The following is a 15,440-nucleotide window of genomic DNA, read 5'->3' as shown; positions in this document are numbered from 1 at the left end:
CCTAGGTTAAAAGGGCATAAATGCCAAACAATTGTTCACAATAAGATGAGATTACATCTTGACCCTAGGATGAAAAACTAATGATTACATTTCTTGCAAGTGGATGTCAGCTGCAATCCACAACTTCTTTCTTTCTCTCTCTCTCTCTCTCTCTCTCTCTCTCTCTCTGCCGATGGATCTATGTATAAACCCGAAAACCCATCAAAAGATCTGTATTTGTCTTAAATAGGCTGTTTTACCCTTCCGCAAAGTTGTTCGATAGGAATCCTTCTTGAACTATAATTTCTGGTTGTTTGACCCTTGGGAGGATGCAAACTTTGTCATTTTAGGAGCTTTTCCATGAATGTACTTCCTCAAAATTTTGTCCATATTACTCGTATCAAACTACCCCCAACATGGTTGTTTGCTTGTTCTCAAGCAAAAGAAATGAAATGGAAAGAAAGTGAAAGTAGCAATAATGGTAAAGAAGTAATCAGTAAGGAATTCATTAGTGAGACTCTTGAATGAAAGTAAAATAGACAGAATTAAAGACATGATGAAATATTGCAAACATAAAAAATATCTGCCATTTTGGCACAATCAGAAATTCTCCATAGTTGTTTCTAGTAAACTCTCTGTCTCAAAGTGTTTGACATTCTCATTGTATGTGTTTAAGCACTTAGACAGCTACGCATGCAATTAAATAGAATGTGACTTTGCAATTCGGCCCAAACAAAGTAGTCCATAACTAACATGGCACGATCCAAAGGTCTTGAAAAGGTTGTAACTAGGATATGCTGTTATGATACGGAAGTGGAAACTTTTGGGTGAAAGGCAATTGTTGAGATATTGAGTGAACAAGCATTTTCTTTTCAGAGGGAACAGTTGTGTCCTACAAGCATGTATGCATTTCAGAAGAGCGGTTGTTCAGTTTTTTTTCATGATGCTCCTCTTTCTTTGGAAGCGTTGGAAAAGCAATGCTTGACTTGTTTTCTTGTTTGGGGTTAGGACAATAGTGAATAGCTAGTTATCATGCATTGGAGTATTTTACTCAAACAACTCCTAAGGTGAATGGTAATGGTTTTCGATGAATAATTGGTAAAAGTATTGTGTGTAGGATAAGCAAAAATTTGGTTAGACTCAACATGGTTCTCTATAAGTGGTTGTTCCTTAAGAACATGTGTTTAATAGTTAATCACAGCTGGTTAACCTAACCTTTGTCATTTCGTGCCACATAGTTATAAACAAGTTGTAAGAGCTACCAGACCAAAGCTTATATATTATAAAGAATGCAAGGCCCACTCATAATAAAATTCATGCATAAACATGCTAACGATGGCTCAAATATCACTTGGGTTGTATACAACTTTTTCTGAAATTCCAATTGGGAGAAAATATTTGTCTATCATAAATCATCATGCATTCAATTTAGACAATTTTAGAAACATATAAGAACCAACTACTGAAAACCTTGCTAGTTAGTATTACCAGAATAGCTATTCACGGTTGGGGTGATATGGGTGATGCGCATATGTGGTTGGTTTTATTTATTTTGTGCTTTTTTAGTGTGGGAGATTTAGAGGACAAACAACATACTAGGTAAAGCAAGGGGTAGTTGTTCAGTAACCATTTTCTTTTAGTTCATCCTGACAAGATTGGACAGAATAGCTTTGCAAATACTTAGACGTCAATGATTTCTACCCCCAACTTATTCAATGCATTGTCCCCAATGCATGAAAATAGAAGCAGAAACACACTGATGCCAGTCAAACAACCTACCAACAAAAAAGGGGTTTCAAAATTAATTTATGGTAGAGAGATATCACTTATCATACGGTGGGGGACTGGGAGGATTCACCCTCCCCTTCAATTAGAGTCTTTGTTGCATGAGTCACATCATAGTCGTCATCATAGGATTTTCTTATTGGGATCAACTTACCAACTTGTTTTGTTTCGTCTAGAACTGGTCCCTATTTTAGAACAGCTATTCGCCCCTTTAGTTCCTCAATCTCCTTCTGTTGTGCCTCTAACCTCTGCACTATCACTTGCATATTCATCATCACTGTCTCCATACTTAGTCTGACAGCCTGTTTGTAAAAACAATCATCTCCAGCATCATCATCCCTTTCTTCCTGGAAAGCACGGAGGGGTGAAACATGGATGAGCTTGGGTAGTGGGCCATCATCAACCTTCCTCTTCTTCGAACAGCCTGCTGGCTCTTGCTCCAACTGTTTCGGCTTCGCTCCATAAGTACCAATGGCCCTTGTACTCACAATAGATCTCAATTCTCTTCAACACCAACAGGTTTAATGGCTTCATGTAGTGTCCCATTGTCAACATATGCTTTGCTGGATCAAAGAGGTTTAGAGAAGTGGCAATTCTCGTGATATAGGGGCCACAAAATACACTAGCCACATTTTTCTTCTTTTACAAAGATAGAATATACTCTCCAAAAAAATAGCCAATGTTAATAGGTTTGTGCTTGGCTATGCAAGCCAAAGCAAATAAGTCAACAGATGGCACATTGGCATGGTGCACTCTTCTAAATAAAGAACCACCAAGCAACCTATGCAGATATTTCGGAGAATAAGATTCAATACCAGATTCTTTAGAGGTGATGGGGTTGTACTCCACCTGGCCTGTGATGGAATGCCAGAAAGTGGTAGGATCAAAATCCTTAGGAATTTCCTTGAAGGCATAAAAATATGGCTTGTCGTCCACCTTGTCTGAGGCGACCAGGCCCACCAACATGTTCAGCTTGTTCAGAGAGCACAAGGTATGATTTCCCATCAAGTGGAACTGATACTTCTTGTGATGATTTGGGTCTTTGATTGAGGCATCTCATTAGAAGGTAGAGATGAACTCCATCGTGAGTTCATGGTAGGAGTTCTCTTCGATCTCCAGGAATGTAGCAAGATTTTCCCGAGTTGTGAGATCTTTTACCTCATTGTCAAGCCCCGCGATTTTAAGGCTGGGCCAACAAATTTGGCAAGTGCTCTGGAGTTCAATAGATTTTGGAGCTTCGAAGTTGTTCTTCTCAGCATCATCGGAGAACCTCACTAGGTGTCGTGACAGCATGCTAGAGTCCACCGTGCTGGTACTAATTTCAGGCATCTTATCTTTTGCCTTTGCCTGAGCAATTGAGCGAGTATTCTTCCTTGCCATTTTAGATGACCTGAAATGGTTAGTATGGAATGCAAAGAGACAAAAGTTTGGGTTCCAAATTTGTGCAAACGGTGGCATGAAATGAAAAGGTTGCCGAATATAAAGGCCATGGAAACGTGTCCCAACAGTTATAATTTTTTGGCCATTCAAAAAGCCAACCGCTCAAGGAATACCCTTATTCCCGTTTTGTGTTTGGGAATGGGGATTAGCTGCTGCCAATCCTTTTTCATACTGTTACACACCCTTGATGCGCCTCCGAACAGAAACTAAGGGGAAGAGAGAAAGTGCTCTAATTTCATGCTTGTGACTTTATGATTTGATTGAGCTCCCAATTTTTGGATATCATGTAAGAAATGTAATCATGCAATGTCAGGATAATTTATTTAAAAGCTTACTAAAAAGAAAGAAAATCATTAAAATAAAATAATAATAATTTAATTACTTAAAGAGCTATTATATGAAATGAAATGGATGTGCATTTGTATCTTAGAAAGGGTAAAATTTAAAACTAAACTTTAATTTAGACTATGATCTTAAATTGGATAGGGAAAGTTTTAAAACTTTCCCCAATTACCATTGTGGCTCGAACTTGGCACAATGTACAAGATGAGGGTGTAAAATACCTTTCATATACAAAATCTACACATATCAAAATTATATCAAAAACTAAAAAAAAGAAATATTTTTTAATACTCACAATGGAGTATGTTTTGCTGTTCCAATACCTTTTTGCTGTAATGGGTGTTTGCAGAGGACACATTCTTGCTTTTTTAGTTTGGTTTCGAGGTAGTGGGTCACCTCAATTGGTCCTAGAGGTTCATGTACAAGATAATGTTTCAGCCTTTGACCATTTACCTTAAAATTTTCACCTTGTTCATTCTTTATTTCTATTGCGCCATGAGGGAACACCTTGTTCACTGTGAAGGATCTTGACCATCGTGATCACAGCTTCCCAAGGAACAACCTTAATCTGGAGTTGTATAAAAGCACTTGTTGCCCCTCATGAAACTCATTGGCCTTAATTATTTTATCATGACATGTTTTCATTTTCTCTTTGTATCTTATAGCATTCTTATAAGCAAACAACCTGAATTCTTCCATCTCGTTTAACTTAGCACACTTGTTCACCCTAGCTCCATATATGTCAAAATTAAGAAAAGTCAGAGCCCAATAGGCCTTATGTTCTAGTTCCACTGATAGATGACATGCCTTCCTATAGAGTAATCTAAAAAAAGACATGCCAATTGGCGTTTTATAAGATGTTCGATAGGCTCATAAGGCTTTATCAAGTTTCTATGACGAGTCCTTTCAGAAAGAATTTACTGCTTTTTCTATAAAAAAAATTCAATTCCATATTTGACAGTTCTACCTACCCACTTGTCTATGGGCGGTATAAGGGTGGTGGTTATTCTATGAGTTACCCCATATTTACTTAGCAGCTTTTCGAATTGAGCATTGCAGAAGTGTGTTCTTTGATCACTAATGATTGCTCTTGGCACTCCAAAATAAACGAACAGCTATTTCAGAAATTTAATGACCACCCTTGCATCATTAGAAGGAGAGGCAACTGCCTCCACCCACTTACTAACATAGTCAACTACAATAAAGATGTGCTGATTACCAAAGGAGTTAGGGAATGGGCCCATGAAATATATGCCCTATATGTCGAAGACTTCACATACTATGATGTTGTTTAGGGGCATAACATTTCGGTCAGAGATGTTACCTGTTCTCTGACACTCCTTACATTATTTAACAAACCTTTGGGCATCCTTAAAGATGGTTGGCCAAAATAATCCTAGTTGGAATACTTTTGTTGCTGTTCGGTTGGGTCCAAAGTGCCCACCTGCCTCTCTTGAGTGAAATTGATGGAGAATCCTCTCTCCTTCCTCTTGACTAACACATATCATGATGAGCTGATCTGCGCACCGCTTCAAGAGAAAGGGTTCTTCCTATTAATAATATTTAATTTCATAATAAAACTTTCTCCTTTGGTTAGTCGAATAATGATATGAATCTTACATGCCAGAAAATTAGCTATGTCAACGAACCAAGGAGCATTAGAGATTACGTACAGTTGTTCATCTGGGAACGTGTCCAAGATGTCTAGCTGTTCGGTGCAGTTGTTGCTTCTATCCTTGATAAGTGATCAACCACTAAATTTTCTGAACCTTTTTTTATCCTTGATCTCCCAATCGAACTCTTGGAGTAGCAATAGCCATCTAATCAATCTAGGCTTGGCATCCTTCTTTGCGAACATGTAATTTAATGGTGAGTGGTCTGTGTAAACAGTTACTTTTAAGAGTACGAGGTAAGACATGAACTTGTCAAATGTATACACCACTGCCAAGAGTTCATTTTCTATGGTGGTGTAGCTCTGTTAAGCCTCGTTTAACATTTTACTTGCATAGTAGATGGGTTAAACTTCTTGTCTACTCTCTGACCCAAAACAGTGCATATGCTAATGTTGCTAGCATCACATATGAGTTCGAAGGGAATATTCTAGTCTGGTGCGATTAGAATCGATGAATTGATTAGCTTCCTTTCAGCTGTTCAAAAGCCCTTTGACACTTCTCATCGAATTTGAACTCTACATTCTTATGTAGTAATTCAGACAAGGGTTGTGCGATTTTTGAGAAGTGTCAATTGAATCTGCAATAAAACCCGGCATGACCAATGAAACTTAAAATATCTTTCACCATACAAGGAACAGCTAGTCGCTCAATAACTTCAACCTTTGTTTGATCTACTTCCATCCCCTTTCCTGATATCTTATGCCCCAACACTATACCTTCTCGTACCATGAAATGACATTTTTCCTAGTTTAAAACAAGATTTGTGTCTTTGCACCTTTGGAGAACAGCCTCCATATTTTCCGGGCAAGACTCGAACGACATTCCATAAACGGAAAAATCATCCATGAAAATCTCCAGTCTTTTCGATCATATCATGAAAAATAGCCATCATACATATCTTAAACATTGCTGGAGCATTACATAATCCAAAGGGCATCCTTTTTGTATGCAAATGTGCTGTAAAGACACGTGAACGTGTTTTTCTCTTGATCATTGGTACAAATTTGGATCTAGTTGTACCCCAAATAGCCATCTAAAAAACAGTAAAACTGGTAACCAACTAGTCACTCTACTATTTGATAAATAAATGGCAGTAGGAAGTGATCTTTCCTTGTAGCCTCGTTCAATTTCCTGTAGTCAATGCACATTCTCTAGCCCATGACAGTTATGGTTGGCACCAATTCTTTTTTTTTTTTGTTTAGGATAACTGTGGTGCCCCCTTTCTTCAAAACAACCTGTACTGGGCTAGTCTAGATGTTGTCTGAAATGGAGTAGAGTATCCCTGGATCAATTAACTTTATAACTTCTGCCTTGACCACCTCCTTAACTTTATAACTTAATCTTGTCCATATTGCTCGTACCAAGCATCCGCGACAAAAATAATGGCAAGCAACTACGAAATTAACAGATCAACAACTATGAACGACGGTGATGAGAGCATCCGACAAATTCAATTTGAAGAGAGTTAAAGAGTGGGATTGGTTGCTCATTGTTGCCTTCAGACTAAAAAACCCGCATAAGAAGGACGGGGTGGAGAATTGGGTTTTAGATGTCTTAGGTTATATAATTTTATTTTTTATTTTATTTCTTTTCCTGTTTCATCTGAAACGAAGTCGTTCCTTTTTTAATATAACAATATTATTTTCTTTTTGTTTTAAAAAAGAACTAATCAAAATTTAATAAAAACAATGTCATTTTTCTTTTTGTTTTAAAAAAAGAACTAATCAGAAGCTAAGTTTGTTTACATAATTTTTTCAGTTTTTTCCAGATTCAATGGAGGCAAGTGTTCCCACCACTATAAATCCATCTCTGAATGTATTAAATATCGCACATTTACGGTCGAAGATATGGATGTGCAAAGAGCCTTTCTGCACGGGCCCAAAATTTAAAATGTGCTTAGTTAAATATAGATATTAGTTTAAATTGAATTTTTTTAATATAATGTAATAAGATCCATTTCCAGACTTTCACTATATTAAATGCATATATCCAATTTATTCATTTCTCTTTATACTTTTTTAATACAAAATTATATTAAATATCAATGATCTGATAAAAAAAATTATATTAAAATAGGACTGCACATATTGGTTAATGAGAGAGCTATATGGCTCTTTATATATATTATCCTCACCTTTTGAGTTACATTTTGGAGTGAGTTACATATTTGTTTATATAGTATCAAAAGCAATGGTTCAATATTGAGGCACTACAATATTAATGCTAGGGAACAAATGAATTAGGCTTGAAGAGTTGTGTTAAGATTCGAACTCTCGATCACTTGATCTAGGTCCGTCTCTGAGTCTGGACAGAAGGGACGTTGGCCTAGGGCCAGGGATGAAAAAGGGCCCAAAAATAATAGTAGGTTTATAATTTTTTACTTATATTTAAAAAAAAAGATGCATAAATATTAAAGCATAACCAATGTGTAATGCACCAATTCCTAATTTGAGTCTTTCAAAAATTTCAAACTCTTCTCTTCTTCAATCACCCATCAATCCCAATAAAATCTCTAATTTATCTCTCATTTCTTCAATCACACACCAGATCCCAACGATTAAAAGGTAATATTTTCTTTAACATTTATCTTCAACGATGAATAAGAAAATCTTGCACAAATTTTATCACTACATTTTCTTTTAATAATTTTTAGATGTTGGTGCAAATGATTTTTTTCTAGAAATGAAAGTGTTACAAATGAATTTACCAAATATATTTATGTGAGCATTGGAAATTCTTGAATTTATCAAAGCATTAGATTGTTATACAAATATTTCAATTACTTTTTTAATCTTCTCAATTATGCTAGTAAACGTTGCATTTGCTGATAGAAGTTTTTTGAAGTTAAAATTATTGGAAAGTTATTTGAGAGCGTTAATTTCACAAGAAATGTTAAATGGTATAACTTTTTTTTTTTTTATGTATTGAGAGAAACATGTTAAAACATATTAATAGAGACAATATTATTAATGGTTTTGCATCTAAAAATATCTATAGATATTGTTTTGTATGAGAATGGATAATTAAAGTGATATAAAATATTTTTTTCATATAAAATATTATTTTATTAGATCGTTTAATGTAATAAAAAAAGTATCATTTTGAAGATTTTTTTTTTTCACAATTGATTTTCAATTTATTTTTTACTTGTACTTTATTTATTAGGCCCCTCATTTAATATCCGCCCCTAAGTCCCTAAAATCTCAGGATTGGGCCTGACATGATCTAACAAGCTGTGATACGTTATCAGTAAACGAATTGAACTAAAAGCTTAAAAACTTAAACCGATAATTTAGACACAATAATAGTTTTTAATAATAGTTTTTATTATTATTATTATTATTATTATTATTATTATTATTATTATTATTATTATTATTATTATTATTATTATCATCGCTGACCCTAATGAAATATGTTTTGACTTAAAGCAATCATGAATGGAAACTACGACTTTGAAACCCTTAGCTAACTCTTATAAATCTATAAAAAAAAAAAATTAAACAAACGCTGTACATTTAGATTTGATAAATAAGAGACAATGGTTTTTCCTAATAAAAGCAATGATCGTACTAGGAATTATTACTTTATTTCCATTTATTTCCAATCTTACTATTCACGTATTTGGTCTCAAGAACTATGAAAAGCCTCGGTTTGCACCGACTCCCCGCACTAAACCGACTAGGACTTGGGTACAAGTACGTACTCGGTCTCACAATCAATTATTATACCTACTCAATTATGCACATCCATAGATTTCAAGCATACTCAACTAGTCCTCTTGTTTAAGCAAACAAAACACAATTACTTTTATAAGTTCATATTCATTAACTAAGCTCACCTAGTCCCTAGTTATGGAGATCTAATTCATCTCTAAAGTAAAATGAACATGAATGATGATAAGTGTGAATGAGTTCATAACTAAATATAGTGAACAAATAAAGTTAGAAGAATGATGGAAGAAATGATGATAAGAAAAACTTCAAACTTGAGAAAATAAACACTAAACTTAATATTTGAAAACTTGAATGGATAATAATAATAATAAAACCCGAATTAACAAAGTAAAGAAGAATTTCAGATTCCTCAAGGGAATGGACCCAAAATCAACTGTAAAAATAAACAAAGAACAGAAATAAAAGAATCTAAACTATGAATAATGTAACCTCCTTAAAACTAAAGCTAAAGCTAAAGCGTCTATTTATAGGAGAATTGAACACTCCTAAATAGGTTCAAACTACAATAGAGAAAAAAGAATTGTATTCTAAGCACTCCAAAAGAGTGGAAAAGATGTCCAACACGTTCTTGAGAAGAATATTGGTGAAATAGGAAACAAATTTTGAGTTTAATTGCACGCTTCAATTCTGGAAATCGAGGGTCTTAACAGGAAACAAATTCTTACTATGTTATTCCAATCAAAAGTCATTACTCCAAATACAGTCTTAACAGGGAACAAATTCTTACTCTGTTATTTATTCCAATCAAAAGTCATTACTCCAAAGACATAATGCACGAAGGGAATCTAAATATGGACATGCACAGCACCTTAATCGAATATCATATTCAGTCATATGTTTTAACTAGTCTACTCTATCTATAACCATTTCCATAAATAGTGGCACATGATCACTTTCAAGATCGTTTTGACACTCGTTTATGAAGGCAGCAATATAGCTCATCAATCCGAGCAGTGCAGTGCAGTCATCATCTTGAAACGGTACAATCTATTCCATAATGAACTATTGATTCTATGCCATTTCCGGCTACAATTCAACTTCACATGAATGCATTTGTTTCAAACCACTCACCCAGTTCAGTATTTTAACCATCTCGTTTTCCTTGCATATTCATACTGTTGAATACTGAATCTCTTGACATCAATATATTTACCGAGAATTAATCTACACACCAGCATGTCATTTGGCAGGTGCTAGAAGTAATAATTTCTCAAATCATAAGAGAAAATAACTGATGCAAAAAGATCAGGTGCGCTAAAGTAACAATACATGCTGAATTGCACAGAGCACATTAGAATAACCCATGTACCATATACTAGAATACCAATTGTGACCCACAAGCTTAAATTGATAGGTTAAACTCAAGAATAGCTTTTATATATTATCTCTCACACCCCGACACACAAAATGGGCTTGAAGCGTGTACAACACATGCCTACTCTATAATGTGCGGAAATTCAACAATAAATGGTGCTGCCAAGATTTGATCCCTTGACATTTTGATCTAAGAGGCTCTGATGCCATATCAAAGAACCACTTGAGCCACAAGCTTAAGCTGATTGGTAAGGCCCAAGATAACTTTTATATATTATCTTATCTCTAACAATAAGTAAGCACTTAACAAAATTCAAAACAATATAATCAAATAAGATTATAAGAGACTCGATGATCATATTTGAGATACATACAATGCAAAAAGGGTATTGAACTTCCTATTGATGAACGTTCAAATGAAAATCAAAACTAGTCGCATAATTTCTTTTTGGTATTAGAACTTCTCATTTCCAAACAAATTAGTAGCATCTTTTCTTTTTGGTATTAGATCAGTAGCATCTTTATAAACCTGGAAGGTGTTCATTATCTTCTATAGTCAGATCAAACAGTAAATTTGAATACGGAATATTTATTGACAAATTTAAATTTGAAGCGCCTAGTGTTTCAGATTTTAAATCAAGCAGGGTCAAATCACTGGAAACTAGGGGGATGCTGATTTCCCTTTCTTTTAGGAAAAATGTAAAAATCTCCCATCAAGAAAATGTTTAGTACATTAACCTTCAAAAATAATAGGTGCCAGAAAAATTCTTTAAAACGAGCTGCAATCCTTCGGTGGGCTGAAGTTCCTCCTTGAAATTGTAGATTCATTCATGCAAGCAAAATATCCTGGAAGGGGTAATCGTTAAATTCATATCAATCTTATATGCCACTTCAAGATGGCTATTCAACAAATTGATGCTACTAATCCATTGTGGGTAGGGTTAAAAGTTGAATAGTTTTATTGAAAAAGTGTGCTACTGATTCTGTTAGAGATTTTATGGAGATGATACCAAGTCCAGTTCATGATATCAATAAACATCCCCAAATATACTCAAGCTAACACAAACTTCTAAAGAAATGCAATTATGCAGTTATGACCTATGTTGCACGGAAACTCTACTTCGTTAGCGTTTCCATTTCCACGATTCGTGTCCGTTTCTGTTTCCATTTCTTTTCCGTTTCCATTACCGTTTCCTAGATAAATTTTCTTAAAAATAACATTTCCCGGTATCTGTTTCAGTTTGGGTTTCCGTTTCCGTGCAACATAGACTATGACTAGCAATGAAATTCTATAAAGCCACAAATTATCAGACCACCATAAAAATAAAAATTGACTGCATAGATTGGACCCCTCGGAATTTAAACTTGAGGAATGATTTAGTCTAAATTAACTTTTTTTTCCTCTAATTTGTATCTTCAATGGGGACACATTTGTCACTAAAACCATGACAGGTGTTCATATTCAACCAATCAGATAATGATGTACATCTCAACAGTCAAATTGTCAGTCAAATTGGTTTAGAAAGTTAAAATGAATCAATTTATCCGTTGGATAAAAGTTTGTGAGGGAAATTGTACTTTTGTTGCATATCAAATCTTAGATATTTCAAAAGCACATAAATCTGTAACTAAACTAAAAAAATTGACTAGCAAGAAGCAAGAAAACACATATTAAGTGAAAAAGAAGTAGGCCAAGAAAAAGGATGAAAATATTTGCTCACTTGCAAATGTTTTGGGATGCAATCCAATCTGGTCTATTCAGCTTTTATTTCATCCGAGTCTGAATCACTAGCATTATAGCCTAAGAATCAGAAAGCAATTACAAGACAATCATTTAGTGCCAATGGTAGCAAAGAACCATAATGATGAACAACAGAACAGAGGGTTACCTGGACGCTTATCACTGACTTTCCAAACTGAAGACCTCGTCCTTGAAGCTCTTGTCATCCAAATTCTCCCCTGTAATTCAACACAACTAATCAATAATCAAATAATAATGATAACTAAATCAAGAGGAGATAAGAATAAAGTAAAAGCATATGACAAAAAGTAGAATTATAGCACAAATAAGAGCCATCAAACCATTTCACTTTAAGCAAACAAATATCTGGGTTTTAATTCTCAGAAAAAATGAAATCCACAAAGTATTTAGCCTGTTATGACCCAAACAAATTACTAATGATTAAAAATAACCATTGCAAATCCATGAAATTGTAAAAATTAAAATACAAGAAGAGCGACCTTTTGAACATCTCTAGGGACGCCATAGCCGCTATAATACATTTGACCCAGCAAGACCTGCATATTAATATCCCCAGCCTTGGCTTCTTTAAGGGTGTCCTTAAACCACCTCTTTACGCAATCAGATACAACCTCCGATAGCGGTAGGCGAGTGTTGCTGCTACTGCTGCCGCTGCTATTACTATTGTCTATAACTGAACTGCTGCCTTCCATCTTCTTCAACTTCTCCCCTTCCCCTGATCGCTGAACTCGCGAGGCCGGTTTTGCGTGTTTCGAGGGTTTTAGATTCTTCGCGAGATTGTGTATCTTGGTTGTAGCGGCAAGCGATTTTCCCATAAAAAAAATATATATTGACAAACCAAATCGAATTTTATATTCACAAAATATAAAATTTGATTTCCTTGTATCCTGGAAAAATCTTGCCTTAATTTACAAAAGAACATTACCCATTTTAATTGGGTGAGCTACTGCTACGTTTTGATTGAGAATTAAGGAGGGTTTACAAAGGCAACGGAGCTTACAAAGCAGCTCTTCTTTTTCTTTTCCCCCTCAGGGTGGGGGAGGGAATGAGATAGAGAGAGGATAAAAGACTATGAGCAGAGGTGGAAACATAAAAACGATGTCGTATTGTATTTCTGATTATGTGTTTGACTTTTGAATTTACCGGCCACGTCAAATTGTGACTGGAATCTGCTGACCTAATGGCTAACGTCTGTGTGGCTGTATAATAGTTGTGCCTGTGCGTGGAGTATCCTACCATTTCCACTTGTAGGGTGTTGGTAACATAGCCTCAATTTCCCACCTCTAGCCTCGTGAAAGGACGAAAATACCATTTGAAGATTTCAGGTGAGAAATTGGGAAAAATTTCCTCTCCCGGCACGCGAGCGTGAGGTAATCACGCCTCATCACGTGGTGAGGCGTGAGGTAATCACGTCCCACCATAGGGTGAGGCGTGAGGCTATCACGCCCCCGAAAAAAATGGTTGTTGATTTAACCCGAATTAACCTTTTAGAAATAAAAATTACGACATTTTAACTCGGATTACCCTTTAATAAATAAAATATAACAACATAAACATTAAAATAAATTAATAAACATAAAAGAGTACATATAACCTCAAAAGTATTAAAATGTAATAAGTTCTAATAAAATAATTTAGTTTGCCCGACGCCACGCGTCCATAAACTCATCCATCTCCCTCCTAATGAGTGGAGCCTCCTCTTCAGATCGATTGGTAGCTGCTCGTTGGGTGATACACCACAACCAGCTAACCCACTGCAGAAAAAAATATTAAAAAATAAACACATGTAAACTAATATTAAATAATAATAAACTTACAAATTCGCTGTTGGAGCGAGCATACTGGACCGGTCCATCCTGTGGTGCATGAAGGAGATGAGGATGCGAATATCGCATTTACCAGTCCATGTAAGCAGCATCATAGGTAGTGGGATCGTATCCAACTGGCCGGCATCCCCTCCGATCAATGCCTCGAGCCGATGGAAATCTCCGACAGGTATCCTCAACTGTGATAGAGGAATGCGTGAGTCTGTACGATAAAGACTTCCATGGCCGTATTGTTTTATTAGGTCTAATACGCTCAGCTGGGATAGGTTGAGTATATCCGATCTGACATAACGCTCGATCCGGCATATACGGCTCGACAATGTCTCTACACCGTATCCAACCGGCGTAGGACACTCAAAGCTGATCATCATCGGGGACAGGACCATAAGGCAACCACGTCACCTGTAAAAAAAATAATACTCAATAATAAATAATAATATACTATAAATAATACTTAAATTAATACTAAAATTTTATAAAATATTATAAAACTATAATTAATTCTAAAATTTTATAAAATACCTCAGCTGTCGTCATACGGTCCAGCTGCCCGCGTATGGTATCTAGTCGGGCGGTCGTCCTGCCTGGTACCCCGACCTCCCATCTGCATGCACGGGGACGATCAGCTAGGATCCTGTGAGGTAGTCTATACGGCCGGAACACCGGAAAATACTCGTATATCCACATCTGTAGTAGGGTCAAACATCCGCATATACCAGAACAGTCTCCTCTGCTCGCTATCTCCAGCTGCTGATATAACGTGGCAAGTGTAGCAGACCCCCATGAAAGTCCAGCTGCCGTGAACCTCAGCCAGATGGGCTAGCCTAATCCTATCGCCACTCTTGTCAACAAACAAAGTGGATCCAAGCATAAGCCACATCCACGCTGTGGCCCGAGTACTGTCATCCCTACCCTCGTTAGTAAGTCTATGTACAGTATCAACAAATACACCTCCACCACTCCAGTAATGTCGGGTCGGCGATAACAGGTCCTCCTGATCCATCCCGAACATCATCATGCACATGGCATGCAGCCGCTCAGTACTGGGATACTCGAACACCATCGCACCGTCGATCGGGATACGCAGAATATGCCATACATCATGCAGTAGAATAGTCATCTCCCCGAACGGCATGTGGAAGGAGTTCGTATCGGGCTGCCACCGCTCCACGAACGTAGTTAACAGCGGAGTGTCGAGGTTCCTAAACATGGTGGATGAAAGGTGAGACAACCCAGTCTTCTCGATCATATCCTTCAGCTGTAAAATGACATTTTTAGGATTATAGTTAAAAATACAAATTAAAATAAATTATTCTTATTACCTCAGGTGACGCACCAGATAACCACAATCCCAAATTCTGACATGCTGATGCTTTGTTGTAGCATGTCAGAAACGATCGAAGCTCCCCTCCCAGCATCCGTGAGGCAACATGTCCTAGAAAACTAGGAATCACGGAACCATCAATGGGGCCACCATCCACCGGTCTAGAAACAATCCAGCTCTGGTCCTCACTAGCTTTAGGACGTTTGCTGGTCTCTGAAATATAAAATTATACTAAAATTTTAAAATTATACTAAAATT

At 36.2% G+C, this 15,440-nt stretch overlaps 1 protein-coding gene across 1 annotated transcript; it reads right to left on the bottom strand.

Moving 5' to 3' along the window:
* Window positions 1-10,788: 10,788 nt before the first annotated feature.
* Window positions 10,789-13,085, bottom strand: LOC136206917 (uncharacterized). The gene is made up of 4 exons (XM_065998125.1): window positions 12,512-13,085; window positions 12,160-12,229; window positions 11,992-12,071; window positions 10,789-11,116 (listed from the first exon to the last, which is right to left on the bottom strand). The coding sequence occupies exons 1-3, from the start codon at window positions 12,845-12,847 to the stop codon at window positions 12,025-12,027; spliced, it is 453 nt and encodes a 150-aa protein (XP_065854197.1). The 5' UTR covers window positions 12,848-13,085; the 3' UTR covers window positions 10,789-11,116; window positions 11,992-12,024.
* Window positions 13,086-15,440: the final 2,355 nt, after the last annotated feature.

This window comes from Euphorbia lathyris, chromosome 9 (genome assembly GCF_963576675.1).
Source record: "Euphorbia lathyris chromosome 9, ddEupLath1.1, whole genome shotgun sequence".
NCBI lineage: Eukaryota > Viridiplantae > Streptophyta > Magnoliopsida > Malpighiales > Euphorbiaceae > Euphorbia > Euphorbia lathyris.
The sequence above is the reverse complement of the archived record's forward strand: the minus strand, read 5'-3'. Positions and strand labels throughout refer to the sequence as shown.